Raw genomic sequence first — 27,016 nt, forward strand, 5'->3', positions numbered from 1 at the left:
GTCCCCAAGTGAGGGGCGTGGGACTGAGCTGCTAGAAATAGTGTAAAGGACAGGGACTTTGGAGTCTGAAACTTATGTCAGCTCCTTGGCTGTGCAGCTAGTCATGGGTGGAACTCACACCCTGGGCTTCTTATCCGTGAAGTGGGGCTAGGACCCTGCTTAGGTTTGTGAGGATGGAGAAGCTGTTAGGCCCAGGGTGAGGCTGGCACAGTGAGCCTGTGCTGATGCGTTTCCCTTTCTCTCCTCCAGATCGGAGCCTCCCTCTTTGCCAGCAGCGAGGGCTCTGGCCTCTTCATTGGACTGGCAGGCTCAGGCGCTGCAGGAGGTGTGGCCGTGGCAGGCTTCGAGTGGCATGTGAGCCCTGGAGGACAGGCAGCCTGTGGGAGGGCTGGGGCACAGGGTTCGTGGTCACCGTGACCAGCTCTGGAGGGGGGCAGCTACCAGCGGCTGGTGTCAGCCAATGTCCATGTGGGCTCTATGCAGTGCTGTTCCTGGGCCAAATCGTGTCTTCAGAATACCAAGGTGCTGGATGGCACGACTGGCAGGGAGCTGTGGGCCTTATCCCAGGCCCAGAGAGGGGAAGGAGCCACCCAGGGTCTCATGGCAAGTCAGGAGGGGCTGAGGGAAGCCAGCCTCCAGATGGCTTGTCCCAGCCATGCCTGCTGTGTGTCTGCAGCAGAGCTGTAGGTGCCACACCTGCAGTCCGCACCTGCCTCTGTCCCCACAGGCCACGTACGTGCTGCTGGCGCTGGCGTGGGTGTTCGTACCCATCTACATCTCCTCGGAAGTGAGTCTACTCATGGGGCTTCCAGCCGGGGCACTGGGTCTGTATAAGTTGGTGGTAGTAATGGGCAGGATCACTGTGGCCTCACATCAGGAGTGGTGAACTCTCAGGCCTGGTCTTGCTATTAGCCCAACTAACATTTCTATAAACCTGTTAAGGTAGGTCCCCTTGGACCTCAGCCTGGGTGCCTTCTTGGCTGGTTTCCACTGCCCTGAGTGCTGCATCTCTGGAATAATGTCCCATCCAGCTGGGCACAGAGGCTGCACATTTGGGCCACACACCTGAGCCTCATACCTGGACTGCATACCTGGGCCACACACCTGGACTGCACACCTGGGCCTCACACCTGAGCCTCACACCTGGACTGCAGACTTGGGCCTCACACCTGGGCTGCACACTTGGGCCTCACACCTGGACTGCACACCTGGGCCTCACACCTGGACTGCACACCTGGGCTTCACACCTGGGCCATACACCTGGACTGCACACCTGGGCCTCACACCTGGACTGCACACCTGGGCCTCACACCTGGGCTGCATACCTGGGCCGCACACCTGGACTGCACACCTGGGCCTCACACCTGAGCCTCACACCTGGACTGCAGACTTGGGCCTCACACCTGGGCTGCACACTTGGGCCTCACACCTGGACTGCACACCTGGGCCTCACACCTGGACTGCACACCTGGGCTTCACACCTGGGCCACACACCTGGACTGCACACCTGGGCCTCACACCTGGACTGCACACCTGGGCTTCACACCTGGGCCACACACCTGGACTGCACACCTGGGCCTCACACCTGGACTGCACACCTGGGCCTCACACCTGGACTGCACACCTGGGCCGCACACCTGGGCCACACACCTGGACTGCACACCTGGGCTGCACACCTGGGCCTCACATCTGGACTGCACACTTGGGTCACACACCTGGACTGCACACCTGGGCCTTACACCTGGGCTGCACACCTGGACGGCACACCTGGGCTGCACACCTGACCTGGACTGCACACCTGGGCCTTACACCTGGGCCTCATACCTGGGCTGCACACTTGGGCCTCACACCTGGGCCACACACCTGGACTGCACACCTAGGCTTTACACCTGGGCCACACACCTGGACTGCATATCTGGACTGCACACCTGGGCCACACACCTGGACCGTACACCTTGCTGCACCATTCTTGACTCTGCCCACTTCTTCAGCCCTGGCCATGCAGACACTGTTCCAGTCACGGCCCCTCTAATCCATTCCTCGTCTCAGCCCTAAAGAGCCAGTCTTGGAATCTCAGCATGCCACTCCCCTGACACCCTCAGGACGCAGCGGAGCAACCTGGGATTCCAGGCCGGGTGCTGGGGCTGTCAGGGGTCAGTGCCTGGGCCTTGCCCTTGAGAGGCTTACAGCTGCTTTGCGGCAGGGGGAGAGGCAGAGCGATTGAGGCAGGCCCTGCCTGGAGCACTGGGCATTGTCTGGGGGATGTTTATCCCCTACCATGTGCCTCCCCAGATCGTCACCTTACCTGAGTACATTCAGAAGCGCTACGGAGGCCAGCGGATCCGCGTGTACCTGTCAGTCCTGTCGCTGCTAATGTCTGTCTTCACCAAGATATCGGTAAGCTGCCCCCTGCTTCCTGCCAGCACAGCATGGAAACATCCCCAGTCTGTGGGCCCCTCAAGCAGACCTGACATTTTCTCATCCATCTCTGCTTTGTTTAACAGCTGGGCAAACTGAGGCCCAGAGAGGGACAAGGACTTGCCCAGGGTCATGCAGCAACTCTGGCAGGTGGTCCAGGGTCCCCAGGGTGTAGGTTCAGCAGCCAGCCCTAGTCGGGGACAGAACACAACCCGGTAACCTCTGCTTTTCCTCTGGCTCTAGACACAGGGTATTAGGATAGTTCTCAGTCTGAGGTCAGTCCTGGGGCCGGCACTGCGGTGAGCCAGGACTTCCCACGAGGGGGCGCCAAAAGCCCACGTGGTCTTGGCCGTATGTGGTCTGCACTGAGCGCACCTGCCTCTCACACCAAGGCTGGTGGGCTCCATCACTGACACCTGTCCTTGGGGGCCTGGCATACCAACAGCAGGTCCCACTGGGATATTAAGAGCAGGCACACACCTCGAATGTCAGGGTCATGAGAAGCATAGAGCTTACCTTGTCTAAGCCGCTGACTTCACAGAGAGAGAGGCAAACCACGGCCCAGGCAGGGGAAGGAGCTTGTCCCAACCCTCCTCGTGACCTCATGGCAACACCAGGCCTTCTGCACTCACTCCAAGTCCCTGGGGGCAGCCAGCTTCGTCCAGCCCCAGGCTTCTGAAGGGGCTTGGGTCCTGGAGCTGCCTGAATCTGGCTGAGGGAGCCGACCGTATCCCCTGAGGCCCCCAGGTCTCCGTGCCCTTAAGGAGGGTGGCAGACCTCCTGTGAGGTTGGTGAGGGCTGCTGTGTCGATGGGAAGTGCCCGGTGAGGCCCGGCTTTCTCCTCAGAGGCAAATGCACCCTGGGGTCCCTCTTCATTCAGCTCTGGGACTAAGGACAACCCAGAAGAGGAGTCGATTCAGTGCAGGGAACGGAGGCACAGAGACCAGAGAGGTAGAGGCCTTGCTGGTCGTCCAGGAGCTGTGGGCAGGGCTACCTGGGAATGGGGTCCTGAGAATGTCCACCCAGAGCCCCCACTGGGCTCCGACGGGGGTCCCTTGCAGCATCCGACCCGTCCTCTCCTCTCCCTATAGGAGGTTTGCCTTCTCAGAGAGCCCTTTAGAGTCCGGAGGGGCGTGGTCTTGGCCTGCCCATCAGGCTGAGTTTAGAGTTTTTGCTCACACTGTTCCTTCCTCTCCTGCATCTCTTGGTCTCTACCCCACCCCCATGCCAGCCACCTCCTTGGAAGCCAGGATACAGAAATAAACAAGCCCCGGCCCCAGCCTGTCAGGGGCTCGCACTGTGGTGAGGAGTAGATGGATGCATGGAACAGACAGGCGTGAAGCTCCGAAGAGACACGGCGGGGTGCTGGGGTGCATTCGAGTTGGGCTCCGAGGGAGACGGGGATGTCGATGTGGTAGGGAGCAAATGACAAGGAGAGAGGTGGGAAGAGGCAGGATGCATCTGGGGGTGGGCATGTCTGGAGGACTAGACTTTGGCGGTCACTAAGTCAGACACTTCTGGGGCCCAGATAAAGAATAGTGTAGGGAGAAGCCAGGAGTGAGTCACAGGCAGTAGGCCGGGCGCGGTGGCTCACCCTGTAATCCCAGAACTTTGGGAGGCTGAGGTGGGTGGATCACCTGAGGTCAGGAGTTCGAGACCAGCCTGACCAACATGGAGAAACCCCATCTCTACTAAAAATACAAAATTAGCAGGGCATGGTGGCGCATGCCTGTAATCCCAGCTAACCGGGAGACTGAGGCAAGAGAATTACTAGAACCCAGGAAGCGGAGGTTGCGGTGAGCTGAGATTGTGCTACAGCCTGGGCAACAAGAGCAAAACTCTGTCTCAAAAACAAAACAAAAAAACAGGTAGTGGTGGGGACAAAAGCAAACCAGAGGCCGAGCCCCAGCATTCACACCCAACAGGCTCGGGTGCCGCGTTTGCCCGTCAGCTGCCAGCTTTCAGCCTCTGGCCTGCACTGAGAGATGAGACGAGGGAGGTCTGACTGTTAGAGGCTGAAGTGCCCAAGGGGCCCGGGTGGAGGGGGTGGTGTTTAAGCAGGAGAGCGACAGGGTCGTGCTTATACTTTGTGCTCTCTGGAAACTTCCAGAGGGTAGACTGGAGGGGAGAGCGACAGGAGGAGGCCAGGCCTGTGAGGAGGCCCCAGCAAGGTCTGCTGAGGGAGGGAGGCTGAGTCATGGGCACAGCGTTCTCAGCCTGCTTCCCCCTGCCAGCTTCTCTGCAGTAGCGTTATACTTCACACTCAGAGAGGGCGGAAAGTGGGTGTCTTGGGCGGGACTTCTGGAAAGGCAGAGGGGCCAGGTGCGGTGGCTCACGCCTATAACCCTAGCACCTGGGGAGGCCAAGATGGGTGGATTCCCTGAGCTCAGGAGTTCAAGACCAGTCTGCACAACACAGTGAAACTCCATCTCTACTAAAATACCAGAATATTAGAACGTGGTGGTGGACACCTGTAGTCCCAGCTACTTGGGAGGCTGAGGCAGGAGAATCGCTTAAACCCAGGAGGTGGAAGTTACAGTGAGCTGAGTCTCCGAAAAAAGAAAAGAAAGGCAGAGGAAAGAGCTCAGTGAGGTGGGAGGGCCTTGGGACAATCTTTTTTTTTTTGATTTTTTTTTTTTTTTTTTTTTTTTTGAGACGGAGTGTCGCTCTTGTTACCCAGGCTGGAGTGCAATGGCGCGATCTCGGCTCACCGCAACTTTCCGCCTCCTGGGTTCAGGCAATTCTCCTGCCTCAGCCTCCGGAGTAGCTGGGATTACAGGCACGCTCCACCATGCTCAGCTAATTTTTTGCACCATTAGTAGAGACGGGGTTTCACCATGTTGACCAGGATGGTCTCGATCTCTTGACCTCGTGATCCACCCGCCTCGGCCTCCCAAAGTGCTGGGATTACAGGCTTGAGCCACCGCGCCCGGCCGGCCTTGGGACAATCTTATCCAGCCTTCCGAGTTTACAGATGAGACCACCGAGGCCCAGGTCACAGCGAGCCAGGCCGACGCCACTGTCAGAACCAGGTCGTGGCCCTTCAAACTCCACTTTGTGATGGGGTGATTCAGCTCACCCAACTATAAAACAGGGAGCACCACTCACATCAAAGCTGGGCTTCAGAACCGACGCTGGGGCTGCCTGGGTGAAGCAGAGGGCGAAGCTCAAGGCACGCTCTTTGCTGGGCTTGGCTGCGAGAGGACTGGGGCTACCCCGGCCATTTGAAGTGCATGGGCCCTGCCAGTCCCCAGAGGCCCCGACCTCACTGGGCTGAGCCCCGGGAATGCCTCACGTGTCTGTGCGTTCAGTACCCGTCCCGGCCGCAGCCTGTGTGGACGGAGATCTTAGGGTGCCTGCTATCACCCCTCAGGCGGGGTACTGGCCCACAGGAGGACCTGAGACGACAGAGCAGGGAGAATCACCAACCCGACCCTCAGACCAGGGGACCCACGTCCAGCTCCATCATTGTGAGGCTCTAGTCGGTCATTGAACCTCTGGAAAATAGCAGGACTGGGCACGATGCCCCATGTCACTTGCAGTAAAGGTCCTCCACGGGGTTGCTCGCACTCTCACTGACCTCATCCCTCCTGCACCCCGTGCCACCACCCTCTCTAGCCACACTGGCCTCTTTGCGCTTCCGTGAACACACCAGGCATGGTCCTGCCTCAGGGCCTTTGCACTTGCTATGGCCTCTGCCTGGAACCTTCTGCCTCGATATCCACATGGCTCTCTCACATCCCTCAAGCCTTTCCACCCTCTCGCTCTTCACCCCCACTCCCATGGCCCCCCTTCCTCACTCTCCCACAGTGGACTCTGAACGCCTGGGGCATGTGCTCACTGGTGCATTCCCAGGGCTGCCTCGTGGGTCTAGGTGAGAGAATCTATGCCAGGGTTCAGCTCGTTTTTTCTGTGAAGGGTCAGAGAGTAAATCGTTTCAGCTTCACAGGCCACACGGTCTCTGTCCTCACTCCTCAACTCTGCTCCTGGGGCCCGAAAGTGGCTGCAGACAATCCCGGAAGGCAGAACTGGGCTTGGCCTGCGGGCTCTGGGCTGTCACTCTCTGCCTTACGCAAAGTGCCTACTTATTGCACACCTACTTTGTGCCAGGCCCTGGGTGAGCACCCCATACCCACAGATGCTTTCTAGACAGAAGAGGTAAGGAAACAGACCAAGGAAATCATAAAAAGTGGTAAACGTGTGATAAAAGCAGCAAACACGGGCGGGGTCAGAGAAGGAGAATGGAGAGACAGGAGCAGGGAGTAGGCTCACCGGGCACAGAGCGGCCTGGGGGGAAATGCCAGCCTCGCAGCGGCCCTCCCAGACAGTGCACACTGTTGGCAGCAGGCCTCTCCCCTCCTGGCACCATCTAGCCACCACTGGGGTCTGGCAGGGGCCGGAGCCCAGCACGCAGGGAGGGAGCAAGGCTGAGAGGACTCGTGGGCCATGTGGTGCAGAATCTGGTGGGCTCCCAAGCTTCCCACGTGCATGAAGGAGTCTCGCTCCCTCTCCCAGTCAACGGAAACTTCACTCCAGGGCGTGTCTGAGGCTGAAGGAGGTTGGGAACCGACCCTGGTGCTCCGGCTGCCCTGGCCTGGGCCTCTGCCCTGTCCCCACTGGACCACCTTCCCTCATGGAACTTGTATCTTCCATCCCCCCCCACCCACTTTTTTTTTTTTTTTTTGAGACAGAGTCTCGCTCTGTCACCCAGGCTGGAGTGCAATAGGGCAATCTCAGCTCATTGCAACCTCTGCCTCCCGAGTTTAAGCAATTCTCCTGTCTCAGCCTCCTGAGTAGCTGGGATTATAGGCACCTGCCACCACACCCGGCTAATTTTTGTATTTTTAGTAAAGACTGGGTTTCACCATATTGGCCAGGCTGGTCTTGAACTCCTGACCTTGTGATCCACCCACCTTGGCCTCCCAAAGTGCTGGGATGACAGGTGTGAGCCACCGTGCCTGGCTGTATCCTCCATCCTTCGTGGGCCAGCAGAGAAGCAGGGCCGAGCCTTACACTGACACTAGGCATTGACAGTGATTCTTCCCAAATCTTTTTGGTGCCCCAAAGCCTCACCTATTTCCATAGAGGTCATCACCATCCTCCAGGGCTCCCTTTCTTTGCCACACTCCCTGCCTCCGACCCACCGGCCGCTGCTCTGGATTCCCTCTCCAAAACACACACCCGCTCGCCGAAACCTCTGCTGCCCCGACCCTGGGCCCGATCCTCTTGCAAATCCCTCACTGGTCCTCCTGCATTCAGCTTGTGCAGAGGAAAATCTAGGGTTCTGCATTTCTGGGTTTTGTTTGTTTGAGGCGGAGTTTCACTCTTGTCACCCAGGCTGGAGTGCAAGGGCGCGATCTCAGCTCACTGCAACCTCCATGTCCTGAGTTCAAGCAATTCTCCTGCCTCAGCCTCCTAAGTAGCTGGGATTACAGGCTCACGCCACCACGCCCGGCTAATTTTTTGTATTTTTAGTAGAGACGGGGTTTCACCATGTTGGCCAGGCTGGTCTGGAACTCCTGACCTTAGGTGATCCACCCGCCTCGGCCTCCTAAAGTGTTGGGATTGCAAGCGTAAGCTTCTGCATTTCTACCGTTCCAGGAATAAGGCGCACCCCCGCCTGGCAGAGGCCCTGCATGGCCCCCACTACCCCTCTTCTCTCGGTCATTGCTACCCCCTCCACATCCCCATGCCCCAGCCCACCAGCTTCCAGCTCTGGACCTGCCAGGCCAGCCAGCAGGAAGCGTATGTCCTTGGAGCCTACTTCTTAGGACGGTGGGACTTTGACAAGGTCGTTTCACTTCTCCATGCCCAGATACTCCACGCTGTGGAGTGGAGTGGATTATCACACCCACCTGGTGGGGTGCCATGAGCACTGGGGGAGACCTGAAAGACATCAGGGCGGCATGTGGCACATAGGCACATTTGTCACCTGTTAAAGGTGGCAAGTCAGCAGAGCTTCCTGGGGGATGACCAGCGATGTGAAGGGCCAGAAGGGTGTCAGGGTACAAAATGAAGGGAGGAATCATGGGGGTCCTGCTTGGGGAGGGAGCAGTGAGGTGCAAAGGACAGTGTGTACAGGGTGAGTGTGGGGCCACATCACAGGAGCAGGCGGGAACGTCTGGACCACAGCCTGGATCAGGCTACTGAGTTGGGGGGTAGATCAGTTGCTCTGGCCTTGTGGGTGGAGGCCTGGACCGAGGCCCTGGTTCGGCCTGTGCCCCGGGAGTGGCCCATCCTGGGTGGGGGAGAGGGAGGCGTTCCTTGGTACAGTCTTACTGATTTTGTTGCCAGAGTTTTGCCTCCATGGGCAAGTTCCTCTGCTCTCTGGGCCTCAGCTTCCCCATTCGTGCCTTCTAGGAGTTGGAATAGACTCTGGGCCAGGTGCAGTGGCTCACGCCTGTAATGCCAGCACTTTGGGAGGCTGAGGCGAGCGGATCACCTGTTCGCCTCAGGAGTTCGAGACTAGTCTGGCGAACATGACAAAACCCCATCTCTACCAAAATACAAAATTAGCTGGGCATAGTGGCAGGCACCTGTAGTCCCAGCTACTCAGGAGGCTGCGGCAGGAGAATTGCTTGAACCTGGGAATGGAGGGTGCAGTGAGCCAAGATCGTGCCACTGCACTCCAGCCTGGGTGACAGGGCAAGGCTCTGTCTAAAAAAAAAAAAAAAAAGACTGTGCAGTTGCTCCCGAGTCACCGGGGAGGGAGGCAGAGAGGAGAGCTGGCCTCTCAGATGGTCCCAGGGAGCATCCGGTGCTGGGAGAGGCGGTAGAGGGGCTGTGGGGCCCGGGCAGAGACGGAGGGGCCAGTGGCTGGCTATGTGTGCTCCACACCCACTTCCCCACGACACAGATCAGGGCCACTGAGGTTCAGGGCGTGAAGCGGCTCAAAGCCACGTGACTGGGACACGGCATACCAGGGACACAGAGCCAAGGCCGTGTGGCTCTTGGCATCGTCAGGCTGAAGCCTGCCTGGGCCCACAGAAAAGAGAGCTTGGCCTGCAGGAGGGGTTGGATAGGGCTAGGTGATGTCTGAATTCTTCACCCAGGGCTTCCCGGGAGTTGCAGGCAGCCGCACACCTACTGGGCCAGTGAATGGCGCCATGTGTCAGTCAGTCTACAGGGGAGACAGCAGTTAAAGGCCTACCCCACACGCCTGCCAGTGCCATTCCTGCACCTGTGGGACTTCTCTTCAGTCTTTGGGGCCCACTGCCGGGGAAAGAAGGGCAGGCAGGAGGGAGGGCGCACCAGCAATGTACCCAAGGAGCAGAGGGACTGGCATGGCTGTTTTGAAAGATCAGAGGCAGAAACTGAGATGTTCCAGAACAGAGGGAATCTGGTGAGCTGGTGAACAGAGGCCTGGAGGAGCTAAGTGCTGGGCACCGGATGAAGGACCCGGTGTCTGGCATGGGCAGAGCCTGAGGCCAGGCACACAGGGCTGGGTTCTGCCCAAAGGCAGCCGGGGTCCAGCCAGAGTCCGGAGCGGTGACTGTGGGACAGAAGTTTCCGGGCTGCTGCTGTGGCCTTCTAGAAGCCTCCTGCCCCCTCTCGGCCTTCCCTCTCCTGACAATTCCAATCTGATACCTACCAGGTACCCGCTTTGGAGAAGTCCCTTCCCCCTACCCCACCTTCCCCTGAACTACCTGCCCTTCCTACACACACACACACACACACACACACACACACACACACACACACACAGAGTCAAAGCCAAGGACCAGAGCGAGGGGGCCAGGGTTCTCCAGTTTCCAAACTGGCTGGTCTCTCTAAAACAGGGTGGGAGAGGCACCCGGAGGGAGACTACAGGAAGCACAGGCTTTGCGGTCAGATCCCATCCCAGCCTGGCCGTTGTGCCTGGGACGGGGGAGGCAGGATCCCTGCAGCCGGGCTCACTGGGCTAGGCTCTGGGGAGCCGGAAAGGGCCTAGGGCCTGCGCTTCCTGGGCTGCGTACAGATGTGCCCCCAGTCAAGGAGGTGCAGGGCGCCAGCCTTCTCAGGAAGCTCTTGGTCCCAGAGGCTGTGTGGGGGTCATCTCCCATCTCCTGAGCCGAGGCAGAACAGTAGATTTAGGAACTCAGGGGTGGGGCAGGGTGGAGCCTGTTACTAGCCCACGTCCTGGAGGATGGGCTCCTGCCCTCCCTCTCTCTGGGCCCCCACTGCCAGGTGGAGGGTGGGGTTCTTGTTGTAAACCCCATGTCAAGCTGAGGCTGGCCTCCAGGCTAGCGTTCCTGCCTTTAGGAGGCGCAGCCCCAGGCTCTGGGAGGGCAGGGGCTGTGCGTGTCCAGTCCATCCAGAAACCAGCTTCAGCCTGGGATCCAGCCTGTGAGCCACTCCCAGGGGCTTACCGCCCCTCTGCTCCCCGGCCGCCCCAGCACACGCGTTTCCTGAGGACTGCTGGTCTTCAGACTCCTCACAAACTCCTCATCAAAGTCCCCCTGGGAACTGAGGGGACAGGGCTCCACCTTTTAATCCCTGGGGAAGGGGCCAGATTCAGTAACGACAAGGCTTTTGGGAAGGGCGCTGGCCACTTTGGACTTTATTAGTAACAGTAGCGTCCCTGACATCCACATACAGCCTGCAGCTTCTCCATGGCCAGTTCTTCCTCCAGCCTCACAATGGCCCCCCAGATGCAGGCAGGCGAGTGGGGTCTCATCCCCTTATCCACAAGCCACTGAGGCCCAGAGAGGGCCCTGCCTGAGGTCACCCAGGGAGTGGCTTGCTGGAGCCCTGGGTTTAACAGCTACGTCAGCTGTACACCAGGCCCTCTCCCTCCGCAGCTGGACCTGTACGCGGGGGCTCTGTTTGTGCACATCTGCCTGGGCTGGAACTTCTACCTCTCCACTGTCCTCACGCTCGCCATCACGGCCCTGTACACCATCGCAGGTATGGCACCCACGGCAGGGAAGTCTAGCCAGGAGACGCGTAAAGGGGACAGAAGACCACTTCCCCCTACAGGCCCAAGGGAGCAGCCCGGGGGGTGGCCCCAGCAGGAGCCCTGGAAGTCCCTCCTTGAGCCCTTCCTCCCTGGGCCCAGGGCCCCTCCAGCAACCTTGCTTCCACCTGCAGGGGGCCTGGCCGCTGTCATCTACACAGACGCCCTGCAGACACTCATCATGGTGGTGGGGGCTATCATCCTGACGGTCAAAGGTGAGGAGACGGTCTGTGGCCGTGGCGGGGCTGTCCCCACGGCCAGCCCTGTGGAGTCTGGCACTGCCCGGCACTCTGCAGGATTCCTGCTGTCGGGGCTCTGGGTGGCATTGCTGGGGGTGGGTAGGCTCAGGAGGTTGAGCCACTAGGCAGTCAGCCCCCTGCTGCCCCCCTAGGGACTGCCCTGGCTGGTAGAGGCTACCCACCCCACTGCCCCGCTGTTACCAGCTCTGGCCCTGGCAAGGAGCTGACTCAGGAACTCAGGGCCAGCCACACCTGCCCTGGCTCAGCGCTTGCCGGTGAGGTGGGGCTGGAGGCGGGTGTGAGACCCACAACCGGAGACCACAGAACTGCCTGGGCGGCTCCTCCAGCTGTTTAAAAGCATGGACAAAATCCCAAGGGCCGATGTTACTCCCTGCAGCACAAAGGCCAGGGAGGAAAGGAGAGAGCTCGGAGAGAGTGGTGATACTAGTCCGGAACAGGCAGGCAGCTCACAGGGCTGCCCGGAGAGTGAGCTCACCATCCCTGGAAGCATGTAAACAGCGCCAGGAGGAGCCCGCAGAGACTCGTCCAGACTCAGAGACCCTGTGGTTGGGCAGTTTCTAACCCTTGAATGGCACTTGTCATTTGCTCTGAGCCTCACATGAACTCTCGGTCTGAATACAGAGCCTGACCTGGGCTCTATGGGGACAGTGATGCCGGGACCCAGCATCCAAGCAGCAGGGCCACCTCTTCCATGTCCCACTTGGAAAAAGCCAGGGAGTGGGGCCTGGGGTGGGAACAGGGGTTTTCCCACATCCAGGCTTCTCCCTCTCAGACCAGGGGCTCTGGTGTCCCTGGAACCCACCGCCGAGAGGGATCCCAGCAGCCAGGCGCAGTCTGGAAGGGAGGCAAGTGACATCAACACAGACGGGCCAGGGCTTGGCCGTGCAGGGCCCTGACCCCGAGGTAGACAGGACAGTGAGGTGTTCTGGGCTTGACCCCGCCAGAAGGGCTGTGTGGCCTTGCTGGGAGGCCCCACCCCTCTGGACTTCTGTCTCCCTTCTCTGTGCCGCAGGGGGCTGGGGCCACGTCACCACCAGCCACTCTCAGCTCTGCCAAAATCACACCCTTCAGGTGCCCCGGGTCAGGATGAACACTTTAGAAGCCTCAGGAAGGTCCTCGAATGCCAAGAAAAACTACTTTTGCTTCCTTGAATCGACAATCGGAAACCTGGCTGAGAAGCTTTGCCCAAGGCCCGATGGGTGTCCAGAGGCCAGCAGGGACTCCTGCCGGGCTAGCAGGACCCTGGGGTGCCCATGTGCAAAATGCTCACTTAATAGTATTATTTTAAATACAAATAAAATAGTCATTCAAATTCACCTTTTTAAAGAAACCCTCTACCGTCACGCCTTTCCACACTGGAAACGGTGAGGTGGGAAAACTCAAGCTTGATGCATCTGGAAGTTTCTTGTGAGATGAAGGCAAAGGGAGTCCAGGGAGTCAGGGCCCAGGCACACGGGAGCCCAAACACCAAACCGTCCCTGTCCCATCCCGACCCCTCCAGCTTTTGACCAGATCGGCGGTTATGGGGAGCTGGAGGCAGCCTACGCCCGGGCCATTCCCTCCAGGACCATTGCCAACACCACCTGCCACCTGCCGCGTGCAGACGCCATGCACATGTTTCGAGACCCCCACACAGGGGACCTGCCATGGACCGGGATGACCTTCGGCCTGACCATCATGGCCACCTGGTACTGGTGCACCGACCAGGTGAGTGCCAACGTAGCCTGCCCATCCCACCTTCCTGCTGTCCCAGCGGTCTCTGGCAGGCCCAGGCGGCCCGTCTGCCCTCTGCACCATGAGTCTGGGCTGGGCCCTCAGAAGGTGTGGGTCCAGGCTGGGACAGGCTGCTAGGGGTCCTTGCGGTCCCGGGGGGCTTGAGCCCTCCGTTTAGAATCGGATGAGGCCCACTGGCTACCACCCGTCCTGGCCTTGAGGTGCTTCGACTGAGACAGTTTGGAATACGGGATTCCGAAGGGACTTGGATGCTCCTCAGTGGCCCTGCCATCGGTCAGGGGGCGGGCGTTTCGGGCCAGTCTTGGGCTGCCAGGATCTGGCAGCAGGCGGGGTCCCTGGCCTCCCTTGGCCTGCCAGTGGTGGGGGCCGGCCACGGCTGGGCCTGCGTTTCTGGTAGACCTCTGGACGCCATCAGCAGCAGAGTGGTATCTAGGGGGTCTTGGGAGGCCATCTTTATCCCTAGTCCCTGAGGCAGAGACCCTGTGATGGTGGAACTGCTGGCCCTAGGAGAGAGAGAGTGGAGAGTGAGGCTGAGCAAGAAGGGCCAACCCTGCCCCAACGCAAGACCCTGCCCAGCCACACGGGAGCCGGCGGACCTGGGTTCACCTCCCGGCTCTGCCGTTCATCATCCAGTGGGCCTAGACCAGTTGGTTTTTCTGTTTGTTGTTTGTTTGTCGCCATCTGGGCTCACTGCAACCTCCGCCTCCCAGGTTCAAGTGATTCCCCTGCCTCAGCCTCCTGAGTAGCTAGGACTACAGGCGCATGCCACCATGCCTGGCTAATTTTTTTGTGTTTTAGTAGAGACGGGATTTCACCATGTTGGCCAGGCTGGTCTTGAGCTCCTGACCTTGTGATCCACCTGTCTCAGCCTCCCAAAGTGTGGGATTACAGGCGTGAGCCACCACACTCGGCCAACCAGTTGGTTTATTCACTCTATGCTTCGGTTCCCCCGTCTGTAATATGGGAATAATCCTGCCCTTTGTGGGTGTAGCAAGGCAGCTCCCTTGCAGCCCACGCCCCTGGCCTCCTCTATCCCTACACAGGACTGGATGCGGTTGGAAACGGGCTGAATGGAGTTGTCAGAGGCAGTGCAGGGATTTCTGTTGAGTGCAGGAGGGTTACTCTGGCCTTGCCCCCAAGACCCTGTCACCAGCCCTCCAGGTGACCTCAGATGAGCTGCTTCCCGTCTCTGGGCAGAAGCAGATGGTGTCCTTGCTTTGCTTGTCCCAAAGGCCATGGGCAGCTCCAGGGAGCATGTGGGTGGGAAAAGGCCTGTGAAAAGGTGGGCACAGGCCCCACGACTATCCACGCCTCTGGCCCCAGCCCCAGGAGTCCACCATAGAACAAGGCAGTCACAGCCAGTCTCTGTGGAATGAATGATGACAGTGTTTACACAAGCCTTTCCCATGTGGCCTCCCCAGCCAGCCCCATTCATAGGCCAGAGCAGTGAGGCCAGAGACAGAGCTGGATCTGAGCCCAGAGTGGAGTGACCCCTGGCTCCCGACTTGGCTCTTCCTCTCCCAAGCAGCACGGGCTCGGTCAGTATCTGGCCAGAGATCCTCCCTGGGTTCCAGCAGAAGAACTGGCCCCAGCTGGGAGCATCAGAAGCTCTGGGAGGCTGGGCCTCAGTTTCCCCATCTATAACATGTGGTCCTCAAGCGGGGCTCATAAGCTGCCCACATCAGCCATGCCCCAGCTGGGGGCTTCCTAGGGAGCCTGTGGGCTCACAGCAGGCATCTGCCTAGCTCTTCTGGGAGGGCTGAGGGCCAGCCCCAGTGGGCCAGGGGCTGGTGAAAGGTCGGCCATGGAGGGCATACAAGGCATGTGGTACCCTGCCAGGCTGAGCCCCTTTACCCCGGCCACCTCCCACTTCCTCCCAATGCAGCATGGGCCTGGCCTGGCACAGGCGTCTCTGGGTGCAACATCAGTTAGGAGATTTTCCCATCAAGGCCAAACTAATCTGCACATGTCCTGGCCTTGGGGTCAGGGTTGGGCGGGCCCCACTGCACAGATGAGAAGCCCGAGGCCCAGAAAGGATCACACAGGGAGGTGGAGGAGGGACGCCACTGACCCCAGGTGGTCCAGGGCACTGACCAGCATCGGAGCCGCAGCCAGGCCTCTGCCCTGCTTCCCATCGTCCCCCTCCTCGGGCTGGGTCTGCCTGGCGGACGCCCAGTTTCGGTCCAGAAGCACAGGCACTAGTCCTGCTTCCGGTTCCTGGTCTCTGTGTGACGCTCACTAACACTGGGGTTTCTGGGGACACCTAGAGGTCTGACTCCACTTTGTTCTGTGGCCAAGGTAGCCCTCCAGGACCCCCACGGTCTAGTCAGAAGGGAGGAGCAGTTCCGTGTGCTGAGACCGTAGCAGGTTTTTCTTTTTTTCTTTTTTTTTTCTTTTTGAGACAGAGTCTGGCTCTGTCACCCAGGCTGGAGTGCAGTGGCATAATCTCGGCTCACTACAACCTCTGCCACCTGGGTTCAAGTGATTCCCGTCTCAGCCTCCCAGGTAGCTAGGACTACAGGCACATGCCACCACATCCGGCTAATTTTTGTATTTTTAGTAGAGACAAGGCTTCACCATGTTGGCCAGGCTGGTCTCAAACTCCTGACCTCAAGTAATCCGCCCGCCTTCCCAAAATGCTGGGATTCCAGGTGTGGGCCATTCTCTGTCTTCTGGCTCATCCATCTATCCATAAGTAGGTGGCATTTTTCTTTTTTTTTCTTTTTCTTTTTCTTTTTTTTTTGAGACGGCGTTTCGCCCTTGTTACCCAGGCTGGAGTGCAATGGCGCGATCTCGGCTCACCGCAACCTCCACCTCCTGGGCTCAGGCAATTCTCCTGCCTCAGCCTCCTGAGTAGCTGGGATTACAGGCACGCGCCACCATGCCCAGCTAATTTTTTGCACTTTTAGTAGAGACGGGGTTTCACCATGTTGACCAGGATGGTCTCGATCTCTCGACCTCGTGATCCACCCGCCTCGGCCTCCCAAAGTGCTGGGATTACAGGTGCGAGCCACCGCGCCCGGCAGTAGGTGGCATTTTTCTAACCAGAAACAAAACCAGTGACAAAGAGGCAGAGGGTCCAGCGGGCAGACCCCTGGCCTGGGCTCCCGTCTGGGCTCTGTCCCTGCCCCTCCCCGGGCCTTGGTGTACCTGTTTGTGAAACAGGGTGGTGCACAGACCAGAAGGCCCCCCGGGGTCCTGCCAGCTCTGTCACCTGCTGATGCTGCAGCTCCAGTCCAGGTGTCCTCCCTTAGTCAGCAGCAGCTGCCTCCGTCATACCAGCAACCACAGCTTTTGTGGGCAGCGTGCTGACTCCGACGGCCACACCCCAAAACTCACTCACTGATAAAGGGACCTCACACTCACCAGAGGCGCTGGACGAGCCAGGCAAGGCGTGGCTGGTTACACGAGCAGCCCCACTTAAGTCCTTTCAATAACACTCCTCATTTTGCAGATGAGGGGCCTGAGGTGAAATGGCCACTCAGGGAGTGGGTGCTGACCTCCTCGGGGAAGAGGGCCTGGCTGGGGCTGGACGCCAGTGCTTCGAGGTGGGGGTGAGCCATGGCCTGCTGACATCTGAGGGGAGAACGCAGCCCTGCTGTCTCACACTCGGGGGTGGGGAGAGCCTCTGACCTATTCAGGAGGACTGGCAGGCCTCATAGCTCACGGAAACTCAGCCTCAGCTTCTCCACCTGGGGTGACAGCAGCTGTCCCAGGCCCCGTTGCCATGAGCACAAGTTGAAATATGGAGGCAAATGTCCCACCAAAGGCAGAAAGACATACAGGGTCGTAGAGAAATGCTTCTCTCCCAAGCACCTAGATAGAACCACCATCTAACTCTCTCTTGCTCTCTTTTTTTTTTTTTTTTTTTTTTGAGACGGAGTCTCACTCTGCCACCCAGGCTGGAGTGCAGTGGCGCGATCTAAGCTCACTGCAACCTCTGCCTTCCGGGTTCAAGCGATTCTCTTGCTTCAGCCTCCCGAGTAGCTGGGATTACAGGCATCTGCCACCATGCCCAGCTAATTTTTTGTGTCATTAGTAGAGATGGAGTTTCATCATGTTGGCCAGGCTGGTCTCGAACTCCTGACCTTGTGACCCGCCTGCCTTGGCGGAATTACAGGCGGGAACCACTGTCCCCTAACTCTCTGAGGCAAGGACTTGTCCCACATCACCACAAGCTGGCAGAGAAGCAGGAAGGACAGCAGCTTGCCCTGCCCCCAGAAGCCGCAGCCCGCAGGCCCTCCCAGCCTCTGTAATCAATGTTTCCTCAACATCCACAGCTTAGGGGTAAATGCTGAGAGCTCTCCGATAAACCAGCATGCTTAGAAAATAAGTTAAAATCACAGAGGCTTCCTGCTTCTGAGCTGCAGGTGGTGACTTCAACCGTGGAACCACAAAGGGAAACTACCTGTGTTTCAGAGTCGTAGGTCGTAGAACTTTGTGGACACACTAAAAACCATGGGAGTGTACACTTCGGGTGGGTGAATTCTATGGTATGTGCATATCTCAATAAAGCTGCTTGAAAAGTAACTCTTTTGAAGTAGAATCTTAATATCAGAGCTGGGAGGATCTCAGATATTACGGATCCAAATGACTGCTCCCTCCTCCCATCCTACGAATCTGGAAAGCCCTTAGGATGTGCTGAAGGCTCCCAGAAGGGCCGGTGCCTTCAGGAAGCTTCTAGTCTCCCTCTGCTACTGAACGGCAAGCTTTCCCACCCCAGATCTTAAAGCTCCTGAACTCTGCCAGCCATGCACACAGTTGGCACCATTGTCTGCTCCTGGCGCCATGAATGTGCCAGCTGCTGTCATGAGGGTCCGGGAGATGAGAGTAGGGGTGTGGCATCCCCGAGACCACCCCACCCAGGGTCTCCTTTAGCCCTGACAATTGCCAGGGGTGGTGGGCTGGGCAGGATCACACCTTCCCTTTTGACAGGTACAGGGACTCCATCCATGGGAGCGAGTGTACCTTAGCCCCTGCTGCTTGGCCTGCCGGAGCGAGCTCTCCTGGTGGTTGCTGACAGAATCGGGGTTTGAGTGTGGCTGTCTTGGGCAGGTTGGGGGCTAATGGGACATCATCGTGCGTCATGCCCACTCCCTGAGGCCCACCAAGGACCGATTCTGACACAAGCGTCCCTCAGGCTCAGACTCACTCCCTCTCACACTCCGACCCCAGGTCATCGTGCAGCGGTCACTGTCGGCCCGGGACCTGAACCATGCCAAGGCGGGCTCCATCCTGGCCAGCTACCTCAAGATGCTCCCCATGGGCCTGATCATCATGCCAGGAATGATCAGCCGTGCGCTGTTCCCAGGTAGGATGGGCTCTGGGCACTGAGCCAGGCTGCAGGGCACCCAGGCTTCTGGGTCCTTGTCCTGCAAAGGTCACTAGGAGGAGAGGTGAAGGATAGATGTGAACTGCTTCCCAACCTGGGCAGTGGGGAGAGTGCGCCTTGGGGCCACAATCAAAGGGATTGGCATGGATGTGGACTGGCACAAGGTCGGGACAGGTATCACTTACTGCTGTGTGACCTCAGGCTTTAAATGAACATCCCTGTGCCCCGCCGTTTCCTCATCTGCAAACTAGGGACTGTGCCACCCACCTGGCAGGTGCCATTACGATCCTCTAACTACAGGCATTTGAGGCCTCGGGGAAACGTGCATTTCCTTAGGTTGCCTTTTCAGGCCTCTGGGACCGAGGGTCCCCAGTGTTAATGATGGCCTTCCATATGGCCCTGAGCGGTTCCAACCCTGCCTGTTATTCCGTTTCCCCATCCATAACAAGGGAATTGCAGTCATCGGCGCCCAGAAGACAGCAGCTCGGGCTCTTGGGTGGCTGGCGTGCGGGACCCGGGCCTACCTGTGTCTCCTGGTCTGTGGAGCGCTGGGCCTGCATCTTCCTCGGCGCGTCAGCTTCTTCTCTCCCCCGACTCTGGGCCCACGGGGAGCCACCCAGGGGTCCAGCAAAGGTCCCTCGGGTTATGTGGGGGGCACTCAGCTGCCGGCGTGGTGGCGGGATTGGCCCATTGGCCACCTGCTCCGAGTGGCGCCTCCGAAGAGGGGCTGAGGGCTCTCTCACCTCGAAGTACTCCTCTGACACTGACGAAGAGGCCACGGAGAGCCTCCGGGGCCCGGGGCCACGGCTGGAGCTGCCTGAGTGGCTGTCCTGGTCACTGAGGGTTACGTAGTCGTCGTCATCTTCCTCTTCCGCCCCATCCAGCCCATTGGGAAGCCCCACCCCGAGGCCGTCGGGGTCATCCTGGGTCACAGATAGCTGCTGCTGGAGCGGGGTGTGGCCTGGGCCTGCCGTCCTGGGTAGCCCGTGGTCTGTCCCATTCTGGGGAGCCTCCTCTTTGGGGGTCTCCAGCGCCCAGCCAATACCACTGCTGTCCTGGGCTAATACGTCCGCCACAGGGACTGTCCGGGGCTTGGGCACAGGGGGCAATGGCTCAGGGTCCCCCTGCGGGAGGCCATTCGCAGCTGGGATACTGTCCTGGGAGGCACCAGGCTCTTGGGGAGGGCGAGGCTCTGGATGGGGCCTGCTGTCCTGGCTCTGCTTCCACAGCTGGTGCTGGGCGCTGGCCTGGGAGGTGTCACGGATCTTGATGCGGTTCATCTGGCTGGGCTGGGGGTTCCAGATGTTGGGGTCAATGATATTGATGTAGCCCAGGATGTCGCTGCCAGGCTCCGGGTCCGGCTCCACCCACGTGGGCAGGTACTCAAACATGTTGGCCTTCTCCAGGTGGAGCAGCCCCGGGTGGATGGGTGGCGGCAGTTCGGGGAGATCCCCTGGGTGCTCGGCCAACACCGCGCCCTGCAGCCCTGGGGGCTTCTTGGCCTCCTGCTTCTCAGAGGAGATCTTGGCAATCTCGTCGACGCTCTTGGCCTTTACCAGCGCGTACTTGGGGTTGACAAACTTCTTGGCCACGGTGCCTGAGGGCACCAGGGGGACCACAGAGGGCAGCACAATAGGCTCTGGCTCCGGCTCCTTCTCCATGGGGATACCCTTGAGGCTGACGCTGTGTGACATGAGGTACAGCTCCTGGAACTGCCGGTCAAACACCTCCACCACCTGGCCAGACAGCACGGAGATCACATTCCGGTCCGTCCGTGAGGCTGACCACGTGAAGCTGCAACAGAGGGAGGAGCGCTGGTCAGGCAAAGGGCCCTGCTTCCTCCCCCGGCCCGTGCACCGCTGCTGCTGAGCCTCAGACCGTAGGGATCAAGAAGTGAATGGGGGCAGAGGGTAGGGACATGCTGTGGGGTCAGATTGAGGCTGGGATGTCAAGCAGGTCGGTCACACAGAGCCCATTCCTGCCTCTGGAAATGGCACGGCGCTGTGTTCCTCTCTGGCTGGTGCAGGATTTGCTAAGCAGCCTGGGAAGGCCCTGATCACCGTGCGTGGTGCCGCATGTGGTGGCCGCTGCTGCCAGGTGTCTAGGCTGCCACCAACCCCCATGTGACCGTGGGCAGCCCCCTCCCCATGCCCGGTGTGCTGGTCCCCACAGAGCTGGCCTCATCCCTGAGGACGGCTCTCAGAGCGACCCCCTAGGCTTGCAAAGACACGGCCTGGCCGAGCCACACCCCACCTCCAGGCTGGCGACATCTCCAAGCTGGAACAACAGCATCCTCAGACAAAGCCCTTCTCTGCCTGCATCCAGAGACAGATGGGCAGGCAGGGGTGCCCCAGGCCTGCGCATACCTCAGCAGCCTTGGGACCAATGAACTGGAGTAACCAGGGTGTCATAAATAAGTCAGGATGAAGGACACAAGCCAGCTGGGAACCAGAGGTACCACTCCCGCAACTTCCCTGAAAGGCGAGAGTCACCTGTAGGAGCCGCACACAGCCCGGTCTCCATCCACAAACATGAATTTCTGGGCCAGGGCACCCTTGAACTTGGTTGCCGACCGAGTGAAGAATTCGGTTCCCCCGCTGCTCCGCACCCTGAGATTCTGTGTTGGGAACAAAGAGACAGAATTACATGACCACAGCACTGACCACACAGGGCCAGGGGAGGACCGTGGCTGCCCGGGGCTCAGAGGGGGCTTCGGGGTAGTGAGGAGGGGAAGGAAGAGGCGGCGAGGCCTGGAGGAAGGGGCTGATGTGTCCACGACTGCAGGGCCCGGGGTAAGGAGGGACTCGGTGAGTCACGAAGCTGCAGAGGGGGCAGGCCCCGGTGACGATAAGACGGTGGGATAAGACGGTCTGGGCCGTGGCCCCAGAGGTGTCTGAAGAGCAGCACCAGGCAGGAGAGGCTTGCACAGCCGGCCAGCTTGGGAAGTGCGCCGTGATGCTGCCGTGGGTGGGGGATGCTGTGCTGGGGTCCTGAGCGGGAGGGTGACGTGTCTCGAGGATGGTGAGGGGGTGAGGTGCCAGGGGAGGGCAGGAAGAGGGGCCCGCCCTGAGGAATCTGGGCCTCACACTCCGATAGTCTGTGGCCCTCCAGGGTGAGTGGCCCGGCCCAGCCTCTCCCCGGTGCTTCTCCGTGCCCCTGTCTCTGCTGGGCTCTGCTCCAAGGGCAGGACTCACAGCAAACCTTTCTCCTTCTCCACGGCCAGGACACCACCCACACCCAGGCAGGCCCTGGAAATAGTCAAATTCAATTCCGTGCCGGTTTACACTGTCTGGCCCAGGAAGGTCCTCAGAGCCCATGCCACAGGGAGCTAAGACTAGGGAGAAGAAGGCTCCTGGGGCATGGGGAGCACAGCAGACCCCTCAACTGCCTTAGCTCTAAGGCCGGATTGTCACTGGCGTTTTCCCGGACCTGGCCACATAGGCCCCTCTGTCCGTGTGGAGTCTCTGGAGCTGCCGAGGGCCTGTGTGTTACATGAGCTCCAGGCGCTGCCTCCTCTCCCCCACCATCCTGGTGGGGGACTGTGGTGAGGGAGGAGCTGAGGGTAAAGGCTGGTGCTGAGCATGGCGGAACCCAGGCAGGGCAGGGCGAGCCTGGCTGAGACCCAGGTATCAAGGATGGCCGAGGGCATCCCGAAATAGAACCTCAGCTGTAACGAGGACCTGGCGCTCATCTGGCCTGTGTCCAGGGCCGTGTGTAAGACATGCAGGCTCCTGGGTGCCCTGAGGGTCTGACTCAGGAGGCCTGCAGTCAGGCGAGGAATCTCAGTTTTAACACAAACTCCGGGGATTCCTGACTGGTCTGCCTGCATGCCTCCTGTGACAGGAGTCTCACTCCCTCCCGAGGGGTTCTGTGCCGCCTTCTGGTTCTCGGTTATGACACGTTCTTAGTCAGACTGAGCTGTGACTTACTGGTCTGTCCCTCACCCACTCACTGGCCCCAGCTTATTCACCCCACTCATTCACACAATCAACAACCCCTGTCGAGGCGCCCAGCTGCAGACACAGAGATGCCCGTGACGAGGATCCCATGTTGGAGGTGCAGGGCAGGCAGGGAAGCAAATGAAAACAAACCCAGTGCCCAGGACCGAAGAGGAGTAACCCGACGTGGGAAGGGCTGGCCGGGAGGCTCCCTCGAAAGGATGACATGGCTCACAGTGGGAGGTAGGGAAGCATTCCAGGCAAGGGACTCAAAGGCCAGGCATGAGAGGCCTTTGTCCAAGAGCACCTGGGGGAGGAGGGGTGGGCGACAGAGCTGCAGAGTGGGCAGGGCCGGCTCCTCGTAAAAGACCCGGCATCTGCTGAACGGCCTGGGCTTGGCCCCAGGGCCACGGGAGGATTTAGAGCAAAATCGACAGGGTTGGGTATGCATCTCAGGAACAGTTCTGGCACCAGGGGTGGGTGTGTGAAGTGAATGTTATGGGAGAGGAGGGGGCCTGAGAGCACAGAACCGCCCGCCATGCCCTCCAGCCTCGTGCCTGCCTGTCCTTTCCAGGTCCCAGACCCCTGTGGCTGGGGTGGCCCCAAGCTGGCCACCAAAGAGGCAGGGGGTGTAGGCCCTGGGTGAGTCCCCATCTGATGTCCACTGTGGGATAAACAATCGCCTTGTCATGGGGCCCAGTGGAGCCAGATAAGCCTCTGCTCCCAGGGCCGCCCTGGCCAGCCCCCCGCCCCGCAGGCTGCAGGTCTGCACACGGCCGGCTCAGCAGGAAGCTGGCCTCGGCCCAGGACAATTAGTGCTCGTGACTTTGTACCCACCACGGAGCACGCTCGGGGTTGAGAAGTCAGACAAAGATCCTGGAGGTGGTACGAGGCCTTCCCTATCACTGAGCCCACCCAAGCCCAGCTCCACCGCCTCCTGGCCCGGCCCCTCCTTAGCCTGGAAAATCAGCCGCCAGCATCAGCACCCCTCTGGACAGTGTCTGCCCCCACCCATCCCAAACCTTGTCTTGATGAGGGCTCCAAAAGTCATCACTTCCATCTCAGAGTGACTCAGCCTCCGTGTGAGCCACAGGCCCCAGCCAGGCCGCTGTGCGACTCGAAGCAAGTCCCGGGCCCTTGCTGGGCCTCAGCCCCGCTTGGCACACAGCAGGGCGGGCCTCCAACTCTTTGGCCCGTCCTACCTGGGGCTCAGCAGCAGGTGGGCCCTGCAGTGGGCCCCCCACTCCCTGCCTCGTGGCCTGCTCCCCAGCTTGCGCCTGGGTGGGCCCCACCCCACGGGGCCTAGCCCCGATGAGGTAACGTCTCAGGACTCTGGGCTCGAGTGCTCACAGGTAGAGGATCCCACAAAGCTGCATTGTCTCTGAGCTCCTGGGACACCCCCAGCAGAGGACGGCAGATGGGTGGAGGGACGCCAATGCTGGCCCAAGAGGGGTGCCCTGGGCAAGTCTTTGGACCCTCTGGGACCTCAGTTTCTTCATACGTAAGAGAGGACGTCAAGGGCGAGTCAGGGCAGGGGAGGACGGCTGGGTGGTGCTTCATCCGCTCTCAGGGGGTGCCAGAGGCTGGCTTCTGCCCCAAGTGTGTATAGGCAACGGGGCTCCAGCGCTGGGGCAAGCTACAACACTCAAGCCCGGCAGGCCTCCAGGCCACATGTGCTCAAAGGACACGTGAGCCAACTGTACCAAGCCCGCTGGAGCCCAGGCCTGGGCTGGAGGGAGGAAGAGGGGGCTGAGCACGTGCCCCTGGGGCAGAGTGGGTCTAGGCACTCTTGAGCTCCAGTCCCAGCACCAAATGGACACCAACCAAGGCCTTTCGCCCCGTGCCTCAGTCTTCTCATGTGTGAAAGGGCCCACTCAGCCTGTGCTGCAGGGCCGCTGCAAGGACTCAACAGAGCCCCAGTGCAGGCGGGGCTCCCCCAGGAAAGGTGCCCAGCTCCCAGCAGGTACCCCATGAACTCAAAGTGGCCCAGTGGGCTGTGGAGGACCAACACAGAGGACCGCAAAACATCCAGGGTGGCATGGGTTCCCCAGGGAGCCAGGACTGTCCGCCGAACTGGGTGGGTGGGCAGCGGGCTCGGCGTTCGGAGAGTGACGTGCCCACTGTCTCCCAGGAGGCCTGCGCTGGGCCGGGACTGAGGACAGGGCTCCTACATCACCCACCTCCTCAGGGCCCAGCCAGCATCTCCTGGGCCGCATCCTGACCAGGTCTGAGCTGGGAACGGTGAGGCCAGGCCAGGCCTAGTGTGAGGAACGCAGGGAACAGAGCCGGACATGGCGGCTGGAGCCTGGCTGCCTCCTCTCTCTGCCCCCGGTGCTGGCCTTCAGCAGCCTCCACTCTCTACAGGGCCTGCCTCGCTCTGTGGAGGGAGGGCGGGGAGGGGCGGCCAACACTCACCATGGCCTTCCCCAGACTGCTGTGAAGTTGGGGTGGCAGGCCCTTTGTGAACCTGAAGCACGTGACAGCGTGTAGGGGAAGGGCCAGCCGAGCTCCAAGGCCCTCGTCTGAGGGGTCCTCTCTCCCCTAGGCCAGGGCTCAGGTCCCCTTTTGTGTGGGACCTGTCCCCAGCAATGCAGGGTGTTTAACAACATCCTTTGTCACTTGATGCAGGTAGTACCCCAAGGTGTGACAGTTACAAATGCCGGATGTCCCTCGGCAGATTGAATGTCACCTGTTTGAGAACCTCTGCCTTATACCCTGAATCCATCACAGGCCCAGGCCCGGGTAGAGACAGCAAGACCCAGGGATTCCCCTGGGCGGCAGAAGGGCTGGGTGGGGCTGGCCCACGTGAGGCCTCAGCAGCAGTGATCCTCGAGCCCTCACCACATGCCTCCCATGGCTGTCCCAGCTCATGTTTTTGTTCATCAGAAACGGGAAATGGGTCTGGCCTTTGCCCAGGGGCTGGCTGCTGGTTCTTCCAGCTGGGCTGCACAAAGTCAACTAGCTTTTCAGATGACCCAGGCATCTCAGGGCTCTCGCCTGTCCTAAGCTGGGAGCCTCAGGCCCGGCCTGCCTCCTGGTGGCCCAAAAACAGCCAAGACAAGCAGCCTGGCCCTGTGACCCTAGAGGGTAGGGTGAAAGGTCTGGCCCTCTTCCCAAGGCCAGCTCCCCATCTGTCATTTGGGGTGATTATTCCCATACTCCCACATGGAGGGCCATCAGGGGCCGGCCAGGCCGACCGGCTGGGGTACTCAGGAATCGGAGCCCCATACTTGGGGAGACACTGGTACATGCTGCTCCCACCTCGCCTGGGGACCAGGAATGGGCTCGGTCCAAGCAACAGGCCACGTTTCAAGGGTGTGCTGGTGTGGGCTCCACCTCAGGAGGAAGGAGCCGAGTGACGGTGAACTGCCGCCGGCCCTGGCGCGGAGGGAAAGAAAGCCGCTCAGCACTCAGACCAGAGCTGTGTCTCACAGGGGGCTGTGCCTGTCCCCAGCCAAAGACAGGATGGGAAGGGAGCTGGTGACAAAGGGCCCACCCCACACACAGCCTCCTCAGCCCCGACAAATCAATGACCACATCCACGTTTTGCAGACAAGACAACAGAGGCCTAGAAAGAGTCAGGGACTCCGCCCAAGGTGACCATGCAGGTGGCACAGCTGGGGCTCAGGACTGGCTCCTGGTGTCACCCTCAAATGGGCATCCGACACCTCAAGGTCATAAGGATGACACCCCCCAAAAAAACCCCTGTACCCTGGGCCCGTAGGAGCTGGGCAGGTCGGTGCAGAGCTGGGCAGGGGTGGCAGCAGCTGAGGCCAGGCCCAGGGATTACCGGCAAAGGAAATGTGCCCGGAACAGGTCTGAGCCCAGCTAGCCCGAGGGGAGGAAGGTAGGTGGGGAAGGCAGGCCCTCGAGAGGGTGACACTTGGCTGGGGCTGGGCTCTCAGGGCCTCTGGCCACCTGCCCAGGGCTTTGGAAGGGCAAGCTCAGAGGCGAGAAGGAGGAAGCCAGGTCACACTTTCCCATGGAGGTGTCCAGTTCCTGGATACGTCACCCTCCAGATCCTGCCACCTTCCTTCACTGGGGGAGAGAGGTGGCTGAGCAGGGCAGGCTGAGCCAGGGACCCCCAGTGCCAGCTGCCCTCCCTGCCTGGGTTGGTCACAGCCAGTGGAAGGGCTGGCTGTGGGACGGGCTCACATCCAAGCCCCTGACCCAGCCCAGGGCTTGGGGTTTATCATGTGTGGTTCTTCCCAGTAGCTGCATAACTTTCTCAGCACACAGAGCACTTTGCAACCACCATCTCCTTCAGTTTCACCCTCACACAACCCTGGGAGGCATCACAATGACCATGGGGCACTGGAGGCCCCGAGAGGTGGAGCCGCACACCCAGGTACCACGGCAGGTCAACGGCCAGTGAGCCGTGTGGGTAGCGCCAGGGCAG

The 27,016-nt window shown here is 60.0% G+C and overlaps 2 protein-coding genes across 11 annotated transcripts in view; one reads left to right on the forward strand and one right to left on the reverse strand.

Moving 5' to 3' along the window:
- The window catches only part of SLC5A10 (solute carrier family 5 member 10), a 74,619-nt gene that overhangs the window by 10,979 nt on the left and 36,624 nt on the right, over positions 1-27,016 (forward strand). For 6 of the 9 annotated variants that reach the window (XM_074388258.1, XM_074388257.1, XM_074388262.1 and 3 more), the window contains exons 3-8: positions 250-354; positions 728-787; positions 2,293-2,397; positions 11,199-11,568; positions 13,115-13,320; positions 18,523-18,658. In XM_074388258.1, coding sequence (XP_074244359.1) covers positions 250-354; positions 728-787; positions 2,293-2,397; positions 11,199-11,568; positions 13,115-13,320; positions 18,523-18,658 — 982 coding nt within the window. The remainder of the gene's footprint in view (positions 1-249; positions 355-727; positions 788-2,292; positions 2,398-11,198; positions 11,569-13,114; positions 13,321-18,522; positions 18,659-27,016) is intronic. The other 3 variants (XM_074388261.1, XM_039476269.2, XM_039476268.2) reach the window with 1 other exon arrangement.
- The window catches only part of FAM83G (family with sequence similarity 83 member G), a 33,799-nt gene continuing 17,710 nt past the window's right edge, over positions 10,928-27,016 (reverse strand). For both annotated transcript variants that reach the window (XM_003929278.4, XM_010339898.3), the window contains exons 4-6: positions 21,172-21,296; positions 19,204-20,473; positions 10,928-13,850 (exon numbers count right to left, since the gene is read on the reverse strand). In XM_003929278.4, the coding sequence (XP_003929327.1) occupies positions 13,461-13,850; positions 19,204-20,473; positions 21,172-21,296 (1,785 nt within the window). In that variant the 3' untranslated portion in view covers positions 10,928-13,460. The remainder of the gene's footprint in view (positions 13,851-19,203; positions 20,474-21,171; positions 21,297-27,016) is intronic.

Source organism: Saimiri boliviensis, chromosome 17 (assembly GCF_048565385.1).
Source record: "Saimiri boliviensis isolate mSaiBol1 chromosome 17, mSaiBol1.pri, whole genome shotgun sequence".
NCBI lineage: Eukaryota > Metazoa > Chordata > Mammalia > Primates > Cebidae > Saimiri > Saimiri boliviensis.